Source organism: Poeciliopsis prolifica, unplaced genomic scaffold (genome assembly GCF_027474105.1).
Source record: "Poeciliopsis prolifica strain line A6 unplaced genomic scaffold, Auburn_PproV2 SCAFFOLD010, whole genome shotgun sequence".
Taxonomy (NCBI): Eukaryota; Metazoa; Chordata; class Actinopteri; order Cyprinodontiformes; family Poeciliidae; genus Poeciliopsis; species Poeciliopsis prolifica.
This window is the reverse complement of record NW_026562385.1, coordinates 4,918,510-4,937,220: the sequence shown is the minus strand read 5'-3', so window position 1 is coordinate 4,937,220 and position 18,711 is coordinate 4,918,510. Positions and strand designations below refer to the sequence as shown.

At 38.1% G+C, this 18,711-nt stretch overlaps 1 protein-coding gene across 2 annotated transcripts; it reads right to left on the bottom strand.

The window, feature by feature from the left end:
* Nucleotides 1-599: 599 nt before the first annotated feature.
* On the bottom strand, nucleotides 600-17,960 carry nptx2a (neuronal pentraxin 2a). 2 transcript variants are annotated; one of them, XM_055035991.1, is made up of 5 exons: nucleotides 17,026-17,960; nucleotides 13,655-13,895; nucleotides 9,917-10,161; nucleotides 4,335-4,514; nucleotides 600-3,006 (listed from the first exon to the last, which is right to left on the bottom strand). In XM_055035991.1, exons 1-5 carry the CDS (start codon nucleotides 17,473-17,475, stop codon nucleotides 2,779-2,781), a joined length of 1,344 nt encoding a protein of 447 aa, XP_054891966.1. In that variant the 5' UTR covers nucleotides 17,476-17,960; the 3' UTR covers nucleotides 600-2,778. The 2 variants fall into 2 exon arrangements, with proteins under 2 accessions (XP_054891966.1, XP_054891967.1); XM_055035992.1 differs by having other exon boundaries at nucleotides 13,655-13,892.
* Nucleotides 17,961-18,711: the final 751 nt, after the last annotated feature.

Sequence of the window (18,711 nt, the reverse complement as noted above, 5' to 3'; positions counted from 1 at the left end):
CTAAAGGCTCAACATGTAATGAAACTTTACCTTCAACAGTTTAGGTATTTCAATTGCATCTAAAACACAACTGGTTACAAAAAAACAAAATCTTGTCTGGGTGTGAAATAACTTGAGACTGTTGTAGTGTTTGGGAGGAAGATTTAGTTGAATTTAAATAAAATAATTAAAAAAAAAAGTTTTATATTTAGCTCGATTAGCTGTTCTTGTGCAGTATTTTTCTTACAAAGTCCTTGATTTAGACCAACAGACTGTGTGAGTGGGAGTTGAGTATTTTAAGTACGATATCTTGAGATGTAAGGAAAGTCTTAAGAAGGCAGAAATTAGATTTTGATTGAGACTCAACATTTTACCTTTATTTCCTGAAAAGCCTAAAAACAGAAACAAGTAAACCATTACTTGCTGTTGCCTCCAGGCTGTGGTATAACCTTCTACCAAAGTCACGTCTGGATTTTTCACTTGATCCTTTTGAAAACAGCATTTATATTTTTAGTCTGGCATTTTCCTAGAATTTTGTATTTATCTATTTCAACTTTGAAAACGGTTGAGTTGTTTTGTCACTTTCTGAAATTGCTGTATCAAATGTCACTTCTCAGGAGCTTGCTTATTCTTTTATTGGGTGCAAAAATACATCAGTTATAATGACAGACAGTTGCAGAATTTCATGTGGTTAAAGTTTGCGGAACACAAACACATTTTCGGCATTTCTGCGCTGTCATGAAAGTGTGCTACAAAAGCTGACAGAAAGTCTGAAGTCTCCACTCGCAAAAAAAGCACATATGGTTTTCACAAAAGGCCATTCACCAGTCCAACAGAGCATTTGTAGCATTCTTGCTGTTTTGCATGACTGCTTGTGATAAGTTATTTGCAGATAGAACAAGAACAGACAATTTCAACAGGAAAAAGAAAAAAAAATATATCTTTACAATAAAGCATTGCTAACAGAAACATTCAAAAGTAGAGTTCACAAAATGATTTAATTTATTACATTTTTCAGCATTTGGTGTTAATACATACTTACTTTTATTGTTTTTAATCAAAAGAAAACTAATATTTTAATGTTTAATCCCAAACTCTACAAAAATTAGGTTTTTATCAAGAGATGTCCAGAGATCAGAATCAAGACCATTTTTTTCAACTCATTGATATTGAGCCATTCAAATACTGAAAAACAGATTTTTTGGGGGGTGTACTTATCTCAGATGTGCCCTATAGTAAAACATAAACTATTTCTGATAATAAAAAAAAGTCACAAAAAGTCACACATTTTTTGATCCACAAACTGAAGTAATCTTGTGCAGAAATACCTTCATTTTCTGTTTAATTCACCTGCTACGCATTTTTAAAAAAATCTTTTCTGTGTGTTAAAATTCTTCAAAGAAATCTAAGGATTCCTGAAACTGCTGATTGGTGAGTCAGACCTCAAAGAAAACTGCAAGTCAAAAAGGCTTTCATCTTTAGCATTATTTCTTTACGTTCCTTCTACTTCAGTGGGGGAAAAAAGGGTCCTTAAAAGCTGTCCATTTCAACATTAACAACAAATTTTAAGCTCCAAAAAGTATGAGTTTTATTCATTATTAATGTCAAAATACATTAGATACACTCCATTCTGTTTAAAAATATATATCAGTTGATCAAAACCTTAATATCTGTCAAGAATGAGACATTTAGGACCAAGCTTCATGTAGTAGTAACATTCAAAACGTTTGTAGAGTGCTGCTCCCATCTGACAAAGCCCCTACAGTTGAATGTTTTATCGTTAATAACACACTTACAGAAACATCAGGAGACCAGGAGCACTCAATGCTGCATTCATTCATAAACTTGGATAATTACAACCCACATGGGGAGATAGGGATTGTCCTTGAGGGCCAGAACAAGTCTCTGTCCTCACCGAGTGGTCAGCTGGCATCCATAGATCTGTCATTTAGCCAGGACTGGGCAGCTGTCTGATGTCGCTGTTAACCTGGGCAGAGCCAGCCCTTTCAGAAAGCTGTTCGTGAGCATGGCAGCTGCTCAAAGGGCAATGAGGTATTAAGCATAGATTTGCAAGAATAAAAAATGTCCCTTCTCTCTCCCTTATAAGCTTCTGGTCTGTTTTACACGCAAGACAAGCCGTAAGCACAGGGACGTACACGCGCACACACATACAAGTTCTTACATAATGTTGGCAGCTCGCTGCATTGCCCTGTTTTGATGCAGCATACTCACTGTGCATGTTGACAGAAAGCATGCACTGCTCAGCCTCATGCATATTATTTTGGACAATAGTGAAATTCAAACTCATAGGCATCCGCCTCATTTTCGTTGGCGTCTCACTGCTTTTCGAACAGCCAAAAAAACTCAGAGCATGTAGTGCTCGACCACAGTTTTCTGCAGCACATCAAAGCCTATTTGAGGTCACATTCAACAAGGGAAACAGTGCAATGTTGTCAAAATAAGCAACAGAACCACCGTGAGATGCTTTCAAAGAGTTGTCAAGTGACAAGTAAGCTTGCGAATGAAAAAATAAAAACAAGACAACAGCAGGTCATATCTTAACAGCAGACAGATTAAACAGCGTTCAGTGTCTTTCTCTGCAGAGGAATCAATCAATTTGAAGTATCCTGGAATGTCTTCAGGGTTCAAATTTGATGAGCACATGATCATTTAAATCCAATAAACACCAAGCCTTAGAGACCGTGGTGGATGGTCCAATGGTACCCTTAGGGTCAGGCAATATCTGAATATTCAAAATTCAGATCCCTTTGGCCATGCAGGACTCCTTGAATTGCATTCTTAGGAATCAAAAGCACGGTCTTCGCAGATTTCGAGAGCAGCTTTACTTGCACCACCAAACACTTCTACATTGGCGTCAATCCAAGGAACCACGTTCCCCGGCATGTAGGCCGAACAGTTAGCCAAACCCATGATGTCCACGGGCCGCAGTACTCTGTCCCACATGTTGAACTGGGTCAGCTCGCCAACAAAGGCTTGGGTAGCATCAAAACGCCCTCCGACGATGTCCTTATTTGAAAGACAAAACAAAATTTACATTACATAGAGTTTAAGAACAGTATATCAAGTACTACTTCCATGTGGTAAATATTAACATTGTAAGTAATTATCTTCTATTTCTTCCGAAGAATCCTGAGCCTCACAAACCTCATGTTTTTGTTTGTATTATGTGGAATAGATTTCACCATTGATTATCAGCCAACCTTCCCAGGTTGAGCAAGAATTTGAATCTGACTTCACTCCAAGCATTGATGGATGCTGCCGTTGACTGTGAAGGTGAATCAAATGATGGCGATGACAGTGAAGATCAAAAGAACTTTAACTGGTCTGACTCTTCAAATTTACTGGCTTGCTTACCATTTCTTCACTTGTAAAAAAATTGTCAATTTCAAGATGATTTGCCAGCACTTATCATGTATAGCTTCATGATTATTTTAGCTGAAATGTTTGCTGAAGATCTTTAATAATGCATTCTGCCCTCTGGAGTGTGCCCTTGTTTTTCTTACAAATCAATTCTGTTTTATTGTAACCACGTTCCATTTTCATGGAATCTAAACAGAATAATTTCAAGAGACTCAAACTATTTGCTACGGCTTTTCACAAAACAGGTGAAAATATGTGAAGAAAGAATTTGATGGGAAAAACCAATAATGAGAAAATGAATTAACAAAAACATGTGAAAATTTTTGAGTTGCCTATCGTCATCAAAAGTATAGAGCGGAGGAAGCTTGGAAGGCAATTTTGACCTAAAACAAGTAGAATTGAAAACAAAAGAGCAGAACAAACATAAAACTGTCCATGACTTATTGTTACTTATGTGACAATAACATTATGTCCAGTCAAGAGAGTTTAACCATGTTGACTAGAAAAGTCTGCCTTGTGGCTTTAAGATGGCTTATGGCCATCTTAAAGCTTTAAGCCATCGTAAAGTGTTGATCATCCTCCAATCCTTGTGCAATCTGCAGCAATCTCAATTGAGCTTCTTGGTGAAAAGGAAACCAATGTCAAGCCCTCAGGCTCTGAACTGTTTCTTCCTGAGTATACATATCTCAGTACACTTTATTCACATGTTCTTTTGAATTTCCTTAAGGACACACATGCAACTTTCTTGGCGAGAATCACTGGAGATTTTCCGTGACATGTCCCATGGGTTTTTTTGAGCGGTTCATGAGTAGATGAATGATATATAGTATAGGGCCACAGTAGCGTGAGAAGAGACTCAATGCCTCTTCCCCTGTGCTCCCCGCTTTGTGCCTCTGGCACTCAGGATGAGGGAGAGTACACAGACGATCCTACTGGTACAAAAACATACACACTGACTAAGCCTTCAGGCTCACCTGTTCCTGGCCCAGGATGATCACCCCTCCAGGTTTAATTGGGTGCCAGGGGGCCAGGTTGTCTCCAGTGCCGAGCCGCTCGCCGTCCTGATAAGCCTCCCAGAAGCCGTCTCTGGTCGTCCAGGTGATGCAGATGTGGTGCCAGCGCCCGTCGCTCACTGACAGAGGGAGCTGGGCCACCTGAGTAGAAGTTAAGGGCAGAGGAAAGGATGATGTGAGTCACAGACACAGGTCAAAAGAGATGGTGATGATAAGCGGCAGGGGAAACAGGAAGCAGGATGGGTTGGGGAACGGCATGAGTTAAAATGTGGCATGCTAGAAACAAGGACAGCAATTAGAAGGGTTACAGCTTCAAAAGAAGCAGCTCCCCACAGAGACCTCTCTGAGCAAGAGAGACATTTCAAATTTAGATTACCTAGGTGACATCAAGGGATAGAACATCCTTCAAAGCAATCAAAATGCTAACAGCAAAACTCTGTCCTCTTATGGGTTTCTGCTTTGTTCATAGATCAAAGGAAAACAACCAGTTATTTTACAAACCAATGACATCATTGTCTTTTGAGGATTCGGCACTTAGCACAAGATCATGAGAGTGCACTGTAACTCATTAGACTTTTTTATTATGAGCCTAAAGGACTGATTCGTAGTCATATGTCTCACAGCAGATCTAGCTCTGGATGCAAAGAGACCTGAGAAAATGGAAATGATTGAAAATAAAATTCTACTCACTTGTAATTGCAAAGCATACTGACCTCATCACAGACACCAGGTGGTGTGGTTTCATTAGTAGGACTACAGGGAATGCTCCGAGTGTTGTATGTGTCTATCATGCAGGCAAACCAAAGCTTTTGGATATTAAAGTGGAAAATAAATTCTTGTCAAATATTCCTCATCACTTAAATATCACAGCATTCACGCATCATATTCATAGGACAAACTATGACTCACTTGTGTTTAGTTAAATGATTGCATTTTCAAAATATAAAAGATAATATTTTTGAGTCATTATTTCATAACAATGCTTTCATTCATATAAGGTTTTATGAAAGCTTTCCAAAGCAGAATACCTTAATAATAACATCTTTGCCTCAGGCCAGCATTGGGAAATTGTTCCAAAAAATAAAAAGGTTGGGGGCTGCATTTAGATGCTATTTGTAGCAGGAATGCTGGAATCATAGTATATTTTTTATGTTCTGTGGGACGTTGAGTTCTATCTGACTTCTCTGCTCTGGTACTCATGTTTTGAGTTGTTGGTATGTTATGTTATTGAGCTCTATCTGTTCCTTTTTTGACAACAGAATTGCCTGTTCCTTCTTCCACTAATCATCCTCATCAATAAATGAAATTACTTGCCTAATTTAATCTTTTTCATCTTTTTCGTCTTAGGATTGTCATTAAGTTCCCAATTTTTAGCATGATCATGGTGTCCAACAGAACGGATGGATTTAACGTTGTGATCCTAAAATCAAAGCCCCACATTTCATGACAGTGTCAGCTCTTTCTATGTACCATGGAGAGCAAAACAACCTGGCAGTAACTACTGATTGACTCAGCACTGTGCCTGCAGTAGGCATTTTAATTTAAAAACAGATATTCTTACTCTCAATGCCCGTTGCAGAAGTCAATGAAAGACGTGCACACTAAAAAGGTCTTTCTTTTAATCAGGTTAGCATACATCTATGGGATATACAAAACATGTTAATTTTATTTTTTGCACAAAATCATTCTAGGATAATGAGATTTCCCCTCAGTTCTGCCTATTTTGAGCTTGTTTCAGAATGAGCTGTTTTAGGACTTCTTGTCACTTTTATGTAAATAAGCTGCTGCTGGCCACATTGCCAACTCAGTATTTACACTCACACTTTATGCATAGGAAAGTGACTGCGAGCTGATGCACACTGGTACAACCGTGCATCTTTGACCCTGAGTTAGATCCAGAAGTTGAAGAAGTGGAGCCTTCTGCACAACCATCAAGGAAGCAACAAATGGTTTCTGAATGGTAAGTCAACAACAAGCACTTGTCTTTTCCTGTAGTCATTGTACAGTGCATACAAAGGGAAAACCAGCTGACCAAACATGTTCATCTTCAGCAATGAAGTGGGAATAATTCTGCTTCGGTCGGCACGGGCTGGGCTTAGCCAAGGTTGCTAGGTGAGGGGCAGTATCTGCCTATTGTGACTTTATATTTGGGAGGTTTTTGTAACTGCTCATTTTCAGGAACCAAAACATTTGATTATTGCCAGAAAATGGCTGTTTTTTTTGGGGGTTTTTTTTGGACTGTTTCAAGAAGAGGTAGAGACTCAAATGGAATTTTGTATTAGGTCATTTCTAGCACTAAAGAAGTTAGATGGATGAAGAAAATGGCAGCTATGATTTGTATTTGCTATGCTGCAACTTGGACCTTCAGGTGACTGACAGTTGTCCAGTAAATCGGAGAAAACTTTGCAATGTCTCTGTCATTGGTGTGTTGTCTGATATGTTTGATATGTAATGTTTGTGGTTTTGAAATTATGGCATAAGCATACCTTGAAACCAGAAAATAATTGATGCCTAGAACAAAGACAGATGCAGATGAGGACAATTATGTTGATCCTCTTGGGAATGATTTCAGAAGTGCCTTCAAATAAATACATCTTTCATCGCCTTTGCAATGAACGTGTAGGTTTTGGTCAGGTGAGCTTCAGATTGAGATTTTCAGCAACAAATACTCCAGAAGGGTCTGACCTAAAGCAAAGATTTAGCTCACATCTATGATAGAGTTGATGCTGTGGACATAATTATCTCCTAATGGCCTTGAGAATATTTTCAAGAGTTTATGGTGTCATACATTTTTTGATACCAGGAGAGTTTACATAAAAATTGCTTGGACTTGAAAACCTGTCAACTTTGGGTCTGTGCACAGAATGTTGATCCAAGAGACCTGGCTATATCAAAGCAGAAGTGGTTCACAAAACACAGATTTCTCCCATTGAAATCTCAGTGCCCAAATTTAAAATCTGTGAAAGTCTGCGGAGTGAGCTGAATTTGGATAAACAAGAGAAATTGTGGAAAGATCACCAATCAGAAATCCCTCCATGCTCCGATCTTTCTAAGATCGGCGCATGGAGTCACCTTTTACCTTAAAAGGTGACTGTTTCAGTGGGAAAGACGGTTTATAGCAAGGTTGTCAACAATCTAATTGTTATTCAACATTTTTCTTCTCTGAATAAATATACTCAAAATTAAAGTTGGACGTTTAAAGCTGCAAGATTATTCTACTATGGTGTTGAAATGAATTTGAGATGAATTAATTTTAGGGTTTTTCTACATCTTTATATTGGTAGTAAGTAACACATTTTCCCATGAGAATTTTTGAGTAAGTTAAAGCAAGTATGAGCAAATCTAGGTAATATCTCTGATGATGTCAACAAAATTGCATCAGCCTCAGAGATTCTGAAAATCATTTAAACATTTTTGGAGGGTTTAGTTTTTTTCTCCTTTGGAAAACAGTCTCAGAAAACACAAAGAGCATTAGGGATAGGAGCATCAGACTACACGTGTAATATGGCACAATATTTCTCTGTTTGTTCTGTGCAGGGCTGGAGGAAAAGCACAAGTCTGTTTAGGATTATGCTGGAAGCAACATTAGGGGACATCAACAATCTCCTTGCGCAAAGGGAAGCAAAATCTGGGGGAAGAAGCTGATGTGTAACAAGTGGGACTCTGAAACTGCATAATAACACATAAAAATAAAACAAGACAACTCTGCACTTTTAAATATTGTTGAGCTAACCTTCCGCTTCCTTTTTAACATGCAGTAACATGAGCAGCATAAACAATGCAGCTTGTTGGACAGTGTAGGTAAATTGAAAACACGGACATGATCACACACGATCCTCAAATTTACTAAACGTAATTTAATTTATTTTATTTCCACAAATCTTGTCTTTTTCCTTTTAAATTTTCATCATTTTCCAATGGGAACCTTCCATAGAAAGTGCCGTCTTTGCTGTATTTCACGTTTTTGGTCTCTATTAACCTCCAAAGCACTGCAGTTTCTCAGCCCTTTCTACTTTCTTCCAATCACACGCTCATCCCTTCCACTGTCTCTCTCATCCAGCTGACGTGAACCCATGTATAATGCATAGTGAGAAGAAAACTGCGGGGAGACCTGCCTGTGCCAATAACACCCAGTGTAAACAAGAGAGTCGGCTAGGAATACCAGTTTGGAATAATTTTAATGAAGAATCTGCGCAACTGAGCCATTATGCATAAAACTGAATTTATTGCTGCAGCTTATATTACTGTGACAATGCAAGTACTTCAAAGCAAATGTCAGAAATTATGCGTGTCCCTTGTCTAACCATACTGAGTGCTGTGATAATTGAAATTGCACTGTCTGTATGGTTAGAGTAAGGAATGAAGTCCAAATATAAGGCCATCAAATGAGCACACATGGCAGCCCCTATTCTCTAATGAATACAGTTATCTCTGGGTTTGAGTGGAATGTGGGTCAGCCATATTAAATGTTTATACGGTACAAATTCTAGTATTCAGAGTTAATGTTCAATAATTTCCTTCTCAACATGAACTCACATGAACCACCTGCTTGTTTCACATTACAGAGATGCAAATTAGAGTAATTATACTTTGTCTTTTTTTATTTTTATTTTATCAGTGTCATAACTGAACCAACTGTGTTGGCAAGTGAATAACGCAGCATTTTCTTAAAAATATATTTTTTTTACAGAAAATCAGCCGTTTCAAAGCCAAGACAGAAATCCTCTCCCTCTGCAAGCTTATTCTAAACTGATAGTGTTACAGCTGCCAGGAGATTCTCCTTTAATCCATGCCACCAGGAGGCACCAATAAGCTCAACAGTGCTTTTTTGCACACTCAGTTCAGAAATAGACATAAGAAGTAACATCTCTCCTTCTTGCTTCCTTGCTTTGGTTTTTAAAAGAAATTATGCTTTTAAAGTGAGCTAAAAGTAGTTTATTATTAATATAATTTTTAGTGTGTTTCTAATCCATTAGACTGTGAAATATTTGGATTATTCCTTATTCTTTAAATATATTTTAATTAAAATTTTTTATGGTGATTGAGATGATATTTAATATTTTGTGTCAATGTAAAAGTAGCTGAACATCTCTTTCATAATTGTCTATTAAAATATTCTACAAATGGTCCTTCAAGTGTCACCCACAGCCCCACCAACCCCTTTTAGCTCAGAATGTAAAGTTTACCAGAAAAATAATCGGACAAATAGCAGATCAAAGTAGTGCTTTAGTTTTACTTATTGTGTTTCTTGTGACTGGAAGTAATTGTACAATTTTGGAGTGACTCAGTCACAGTCTCGACTTCAAACTGATTTGTAGAGAGATTTAGAGATTAGAGTGATGGGGAAGACACCTGCTAGTCTTAAAGATTTGACGTGCATCAACAAAATACCAGTTAAAGCAATTACAAAAAGTGCTTTATTGATATAATGCAAAAATATAATTTAAAATCTAAAACTGCCAAGCGGATGCACAATTCTAGGCTTAACTGTGTGTGTGGAAAATATAAGGAAGAATAAACTTTGCTTCTGTTTGTAGACTTACCTTGTCATTGACCAGTAACTCAATAGGATTGTTGCCCCATTCAATCAGAACTATCTCATTGGCTTGTCCAGGCACGCCATAAGAGAAAGGAGTTCCTATGCCTGGACTGGCGCTGGACTTGAGCCACATGCAAACAGTGAAGGCATACATCTCTGGTAGGCTCTTCTTAATGCGTCCATACAGATAGTTGGTGCGAAGAGGGAGGGACACCTTGAAGTCCTCTGGAGACTTAAAGGCATTATTACCTATGGACAGACAAAATATATATAATTGAGCAGAAACATGATTAGCTTTCATCTCATTTTATGCTTAATGATGAATATTATATAGCAACATTAATGTGAGAAAGTAGGGAAAGACAAGGTCTCAAACTGCAATAAAAAAATTATCCCAAAAATAATCAATATGTATCATTATCAAGTTAAGAAACCAAACCAACAAGCTGGAAAAGAACAGAATCTTTTGGGCTCAGAATCTAATGGAACCATCATTTATGCGCCAAAAGTAGCATCAAAATATTTCCAAAATATTGGAAGAATTGTAAATTGTTACTATGGCTAGAACCACTACTTTAAGACAATAGTGGATTTTTTCTCCTATTTGATTCTCAATTTATGTTTCTCCAACACATTTTAACCTATATTTAAGGTTAAGAACATTTTTAGTACAACAACTTAAGACAATGGCATCGCTTTGCGACTACAATATTTGCTTGGGATTTCAAACATTCTCTACTCTGTCACCATTAGGATGGTGACAGAGTAGAGAATTTATGGATATAATAACTACTCCTTGAACAGACTGAAACCCTAATATTAACACCACTACCTTTTATTAAACTATCTTATCACACAAATCCAATAGGTTTTAAAATAGTATGCCTGGTTTAAACCATCAGTCTAAATTAATAAAATTCATACTTTGGATTTTTGTAAAGCTTCAATGAGCCTGAGGTTCTCTTAGCAAAAATATTTATTTATTTTTTGCAGCCATATCCACTTTTGTTTGTTCCGTGTCCTTCTGATGTTAGATTCATGAACATTAATCAATGTAAGAGATCTAGTTGTTTTGATGTTCCCTGCAATTTCTCTGTTACCGCAACAATTTGAAGTGAGTTGCAAACCCAATAACCTTCAGTAATTTATTCACCGAGATCTCTGTAGACCTAGTTTAATACTAGCTTTTACAGAATGCGTGGAAGTGTCTGAAATATTTTAATGTGTGTCTAAGACACTTTCATAATTTGGTATTTTAGTGGCTGAAAACATCTGAAAATAATTTTTAATTGCAGAATCCTAATCTTAAATGGAGAACAAGTATAACATTTAAAAGTTATTTGTTTAACTTGTGCACTTGTGCATGCAAATACCACTGTTGAACAATTAGCATTAAAGTGAAAAAGAAGCAGCAAACATTCAAAATCAATAATGTGGCACTTACTGTCCTTACGTTTGTATTGTCTCATTATAAAACAATAACCTATCATTAAATTTCATTATTACTATTAGCTTGTACAAGAAATTATAGTTTTTCCAATGCCCGTTTCATCTTTAAAATGTAGTTTTAAATTAGTGCAAGTAAATACGCTGCAGTAACCACACATTATAACTACAACACGTTTATTTTCCTCTGATATCAGTGTCACACCCCATACAATACTGTGAAAAGTATTTTTCTCCACCTTATAGATTGCAAATTTAACGTGAGTAAATAAAGAAATGTAGTTTTTAAAATGATGGTTTCATTCAGCAAGCGAACAGAGTTCTCCAAAGTGGCTCCATGTGAGAAAATAATTGCCTCCTAAACATAGTAACTGTTGGCTCACACTTGGTGGCAACAACTTCCAACAGTGGAAATCAGTCTTCAACTGATGCATTTAGTTTAGCCGCTGTGTTTAGACCCTGTCTACGTGACAGAATAGTTTTATTTCACTCATATTACAGCTTTGTGAAGGATGAACAGATTACTTACTGTAATTCTATTCCTTTTAAGACCAGACTTTTGACTAGGTCTGACTTTTTTCGAGTCAATACAAAAACACCACACATAAAAATTTCACATTGGCCACATTAGTTCACAGAAATGTTATCCCAAAAGTCTTGGGGATTATAAAAAATGTTTTTTGTTCAACATGAGAAAGACCTTTGTACGACCTGCTGGATTAGTTATTGGTGAACTCTTGAAGTAATATTTGTAGGCAGCGGGTCCTATCAGAAAGATTCAACGCTATTCCATGCTTTCTCTATTATCAGTTATTTATATGTTTCTGCATATTGATTAAGGTCTTGTTTCATGAACAATCACTGGCCACAAATAAGAATCTCATTTGGTCAATCTGAACTTCCATTTAATATCAAAATGTATATTTAAAAATATTTTGTCTGACATAAAATCTTCCAAGTATGGTTTAATTTTTTTTTATGACTAACTGAATGCCATGAGTGCACATCTACTCTATACCACAATATTAATAAATTTTTTACTTTGATGTTTTACGATGAGGTTGTTATCATATCTTTCAAGTCATCAACTAAAGATTCACACACACAACCTGCTGTGTAATCTGCTTTCATGCCAGCAAACCAACCAGTTCAAATAAACTCCACCAAATCTGCTGAGAAGAGTGGCCACTTTGACCAATCATTCATATAGCTATGCATGTGTATTTGAGGCTGAGTGTATAATTCAGGAGACATTTACAATAAAAACAAACCTAATTCCTGTTTTTAAAATTCATTGAGAGTGCAAGTTGTATAAATTATTTCACACTGGAACATGAAAATATCAAATAAATCATCACAAGGATCAAAAAGAAATACTAGAAAAAATGTTTTTGGGTGCATGATGGGTGAATGTAAACTACTGAGAACCCTTGATGTTCGGCTCTGGTTGCCACATATATGTTCATCTTTTTCCCTCTCAAGAACTAAAATCTCAGATATAATGTGCATATTAATTTTGTGCTGCATTTCCCATCATGCAACCTCTTCTAAAAAATACTATTTTCCGACAAGGTCAGTTTTAAATAAAAAGTAGATTCACCGTCTCTGCACATTGCAGAGCAAGTCCAGGGAGGAGAGGAAAATTGCCTTACAAAGCCATTGCAGCAGCTTTATTTATAGGTAAAATCCTTACCTTTCTATCTCACAGAACAACACGGCAAATCCCATCCCGCAAACTCACAGCAGGAAACCTGTGACACTGATGTGATAGAAATTGAACTAAATAAAACTCACAAACAGGTTCTGCATTGAGAGGCTTCCGTGTCAAAATGTGATATTGTACACATGCTCTTCTACGCAACTGAGACATTAACATCAGCTATAAAAACTATCCTTGCCTCAGCCCCTGACTGATTCTGCTAAACCTTGAAGAAACGTCCAGTGAAATGTGAAATAGACTTCTTAAGCATTTTTTTCTTCTGTTGGTGGAAACATTTTCAGTGTTTTGACATCTACCATCAAAGAGCAACCCAGGAGGACGGACGCTTGTTGAATAGTTTTTACACTAATTAAGAACATTTAGCAGTTGCTTTCCAAGCCTTACATTTAAGAGCCTTACATAGAGCTATTCATCAGAATAGCTCTATGAGCAAAAGGAGAGTGAAGAAAAATCTTTACATCATTGAAACCTTTTCAGATATTGCTGCTAAATTAGTAAAGCAAAATGTATATATAATTATAAAATTGGCATAAAAATTTGCACAATTTTTCACAGCTCCTGATGCATCATGCTTACTTTTCTCGAGCTCTGCGATCCTCTCCATCAGGGAGTTGAGAGCGCTTTCGGTGCGTTGGCGGTGGGCCGCGGTTTCATTGTAGAGCTGGCTCTTCTCCTCCTCCAGCTCTGCTACCTTACGAAGGAGCTGGGTCTCCAGTGCCCCCAGACGCTGGCGCAGCAGCTCGCGGAGCTCTGGTGGCAGGGGAGTCAGAGCCGAGGCTCCTGATGAGTTTGTGGTGGGGAGGCGCAGGCTTTGCTGCTGAGAGGCACAACACAGACAGAGATTAGAGACGGACAGACATTAAATCCTGCAAGCCATCAGTGCAGTAGATGGCTGATCAGACAGCTCTTCTGTCTTTTTGGCAGCATTGTCTTTGATGCATCAATCTCTAAATGAAGACAGCATGTCCCTGTGGCTTGTATGGGCGACCTGCCAAACACCCGTGGCTGTGTGCAGGGTATTAAAGGTGGACGTCACCCCAAGTTGACAATACAATGACAGATGGTTTGTTTCTTTTTTTTTTGTGGAACATGGGAAACATCATGTGCCCACGCAAGTAAAAAAAACTGCCCTCAAATGTCCATTACAAATATTACTCTGCTGGCAGTCTGAAGCACATCCCAGTCTGATTACTATTTTACAGAAAAATTCAACCATCTAAATGCTTCTGGCATTTAGAGAGTTTTTGGTCCAGAAGGCAACTGTTCGTGTATGCAAACCCAGTGCCTTCCAAAAATAGTCTTACTGCATCACAACAGTAGACTTTCATGTATTTCATTGGGATGTAATGTGATAGATCAAACACAAGTGCGTAATGAGTTGAAGAAAATCATACATGCTTCCAGCATTTTTTGCAAATCGAAATCTTAGACTTTCAACGTGCATTTGTATTTGAACTCTTTTGCTTATATCCTCGTACATAAAATCCAGTTCATCCAAGTGGCTGTGCCCTGATCAGGTATTGAAATGGGCAACATTGGGCATGTCCCCGAAAACATAGCTTCTACACTAGGATTATGCTTTTCTTGAGGAATAGTACAGGGACTGGTTAGAGCTGATGGGAAGTTGAATGGAACAAAATAGAGGGCAATCCTGAAAGAAAATGTGTCAGAGGTAGCAAAAGACCAAAGACCAACATGGAAGTTCACCTTGCAGCAACACAACAACTCTAAGCATACAAATAGAGCTACAATGAATGGGGTACATGAGGTCAGTTCAACATCATGTGTTAGAACAGCCTAGTCAAAGTACAGTGCGACCTCCAAATGAAAATTATGACATTTTGTGACAAGACTTGAAAGCAGATGTTCCCAGACATTTTCCATGTGCAAAGCCTTTAGTGGCAGAAATGCAAATGCTTGCCACATAGTTAAAATTTTTGTTAGTAAAAAACATGTTGAGAAAAACTTAGAATTTTCTTCTACTTTTCAATGATTTATTGAAGTTAGTGGCCCAGATGTGGTAAAATGTAAAGAACTTCCAGAGATATGCAAATTTTCATCTAACTGAAAATCAGATAAGTGAGAAACTGTCCACTTCTTGTGGAAACATGAACCCAGGACATGATGAGTAATGATAATTAAGGTTCAGCCAATCAAAGGTGTTTAAAATAGACCTTTTTGGAATTCAGCAAAATATGCATATTCTCTAGAAGCATATCCTTAATTTGATTAGAGTGGTAGACTTTTATCAAATGAGAGAGGTAGACAAGGGTTAAGGCAGCAGAGAGATTGATCAATGATGCAGCATATTGTCCATGATAATAAATTCAGAACACAAGCCTTCTGCTTATTTGCAAATAGTTCTCCAGGTCACCTCATTAGTGGCTGAGCGTGACCCTTGAGCCCTCTAGAAAATATAATAAACAGCAAAACAAGTGAATAAAGTGCCATAAGCAAAAGCAAAAGTCTCAGATGTGGCATGACAAAAGCGCTAAATATTTGAATTGGTTTGAAAATTTTATTGCTGTAGACCAACTAAAATCTCAGGGAATTAATTCAATCATCTGCTAAGAATAATTAGTCACACAACTGCAAATAAACAAGTGTGTGAATCCCACATAGGAAAGACTCATACATTATTCAGGAATACATTGCAATTCCCTCCATCATGTGGAATACTTCACCTTTGACAAGATGTGTTTTTCTTTTCAATAGTATCTGACACATTAATCTTTCTCAGTGGATGTCTTTGGGTCAATAAAAGCATCAAGACGGTACATGCATAAAACCTGACCTTTTGACCTGATTGGTTTGAGAATTCCCAAGCACCAGAATAACCCATAACGAGCGATGTAACATTGGCATGACTGTTTACAATTTGAAACAAAGAATCTGCTTAGAGCCTCCAAGCCATTAGGGGGCCCCAAGCACAGGCATTCTTACAACTCATGTTTACAAATCAAATGAATGACACATAATCAGTAAGTTAAAATTTGTTGTAACTCATATGTAATGTGGTAGGATTCTAAAGAATTAGTCTAAGTAAGACATGTTATCATTTTATATCAAGAGTGGTGTTTTTATACCATTCATTCATTTTGGGTTTAGGTCAGGTGAGTTTGACGGTCAGTCAAGACCGTGGTCATTATAGCAGGCACTGTAAGATCAGCATTAGCTCCCACTGGACCCATCAGCATGGTCATAATATTTGTAAACAGAAAGAAGGTTAGAAGAATTTAGAATTTCTTATTGAATTATGACATTAATTTAATCTATTAGATCATTAACAGCTGGGTTATTTTTCTCCTTAGCCCAGGCAAGACACCTAATGTTGTCTCTAGTTCAGTAGTGTCTTAAATTATGAAGTGTCCTGGATATGTCGTTGTGTGGTTACTCTTGAATCACTGAATCCAGTGACCTTACATCACTTGTTTTTATGAGTCTCTCCTAAGCTATTAAGTGGTCTGTATGCCAAAAAAATCTAAAAGATGTTCTACCACATATTTTCCTTCCACTAAACTTTCAATTAGTATGTGTGGATACAGCAGACTGTGAAGAAACAGCTTATTATAGCAATTATCTTTTGTGCCTTTGTTATCTGTCAAGTGAGCGGTGTGCATGGGCCACAACATGGCAATAATATGATGATTCTTTATATATTAAAAATCTGTATTTAAAACTATTTGTCTTACATAATTTTCCAATTTTCTGAGAAACTGATATTTTCAGGTTTCATTCACTGTAAGCCATAATCATCAAAATGTACTAAAATAAGTGCTGGTAATATAACACTTTGGTTGTAATGCATCGACATAAAGTCTGAGTTTCACTAAACATAATTACTGAAAAAAAGCAACCTTTGACAGTTGAGTTTACTGTCACGAGGGACGTGTGATATAAAATGGTGGATTTCAGTGTCATGCTGTTGCATGTTTGTGCCGACTTACCTCTAAATTCTCCAGCCGACCCTTCAGGGTCTGCATGGTTTTGCCCAGTTGGTCTATAGTCTCGCCGGGGTCCCGGGGCAGGTCTCCCATGGTGTTCTTCCCGTACTCCTTCCTTCTGGAGCCCTGACCCCGGGACTTACCCTGCGCCATCTCATCGGCTGCCGCCTCGCAGCGCGCCAGCTTGGAGTTGAGCTCTTTAATGGTTCCTTGTTGGCTCACGATGGTCTCCTTCTGCTGCAGGATAGTCTCCCGAAGCTGGATGATGGTGTTGCGCAGTTCGTCCTCCACGGGGCTGCTGCTCTGGACGCGGTTGCCTGTGGGGCCATACCCGCAGCCGGGCTCCGCGCCCGGGGGGATTGCGTTGCACACGAACCGACTACCTGTTACATCTTGGCTGCTCACCGCGCGCCCGCTGACCAGGTACAGAAGTCCAAAAACTAAAGCCAGCATCTTGGATGAAATGGGAATTACTATTCCCTTTAGGAACAGGAAAGCAGAAAGGTTTCACAAAAAAAAGCACCTGAAATTATGTAATAAACTTTTTACACCGATTTCATAAATTTAGTATAAAAATAAATTAACACATCCAAAGTTAAAAAAAAAAAAAAACTAAAATTTATTAAGCGATCTGGGTAAAAAAAAAAAAATCCGCAATGAAACCCCATAGTATTACTTGTCCATCAACCACATGGTCGGTCCGCTATAATGTACATGCATACACACAAAGACAACCAAATCTTCCAGCATTTAAAACTCGGTGAATTCAGACTCTGACAAGTCTACTCCAGAGGAAAAAAAAAATCAAGAAAAAACAAAGTTAAACCCTGTTGGGCTTGCTTTGTCCAGCAATACAATCCTCAGAAGGTCGCAGAGAACTCAGCGGTGCCTGTCTCTCCTCTCCGCTCCGTTGAATTGTCAGTGAACGATGCTGAAGAGACAGCGACGGCGCTCAGCAGATTATTATAGGGGAGGTGCGCACTGGCGCTTCCGCTCATCACTTCGTGCGCTCCGGTTATTCAGCCTCAGCCTGCGTCATCCGCCGAATCCCAGCGGATCTAAGTCATGCCATGACATGCTTTGAGTACATCTCATTGACTATACGTGAGTTCTTTAGATATGTACTGAAGATGGCAGATGTCAAAGAAAAAGAGGACTTCACAAGGGTGTTTTTTTCTCTCTCTCTCTCTCTCTCTCTCTCTCTCCCAGCGTTACCGTCTATCACAGTAACAGCTTGACTGAAGAAAAGTGTTGCTTCCTTTATTTGGTTGCCTCAAAGTATGCAAAGTTTCATGGAACATGTTTAATTCCTTCTCCCCGTACCTTTGAACATTTTAGGCCGTAAAACAATATGATAAAACTTAATGTTAACTAACTGACTAGGGAATGTGAGAATCAGTCAGAATATGAAGATCCGTGGTGAAATTTCTAAAGAGCTTCAGAGATCCCCAGCTTAGATTACCTAATAGAAAGCAGCTATTTGAGGAGGAGAATTAATGCTGCAATCTCCACCTCATTCACACCTCTGTGGTAGCAGAATGGTGATGGCAGCATCATGCTGTGGGTAAGTCTTCTTCAGCGCAGTGAAAGCTGGAGAGTTGATGGTAAGACGGATGGAGTTAAACACGAGGCGACACTGGGAAAGAAACGCGTTTTCAGGCTGGGGAAGAACTGAGATTGGGACTGAGG

Coding starts and splice junctions, on each gene's coding strand:
- nptx2a (XM_055035991.1), bottom strand. CDS start 17,475: ATGCTGGCTTTAGTTTTTGGACTTCTGTACCTGGTCAGCGGGCGCGCG. Junction 10,162..13,654: donor GATCGCAGAGCTCGAGAAAA/GTAAGCATGATG, acceptor GTCTGTCCATAG/GTAATAATGCCTTTAAGTCT. Junction 3,007..4,334: donor TCATCCTGGGCCAGGAACAG/GTGAGCCTGAAG, acceptor CTTTCAAATAAG/GACATCGTCGGAGGGCGTTT.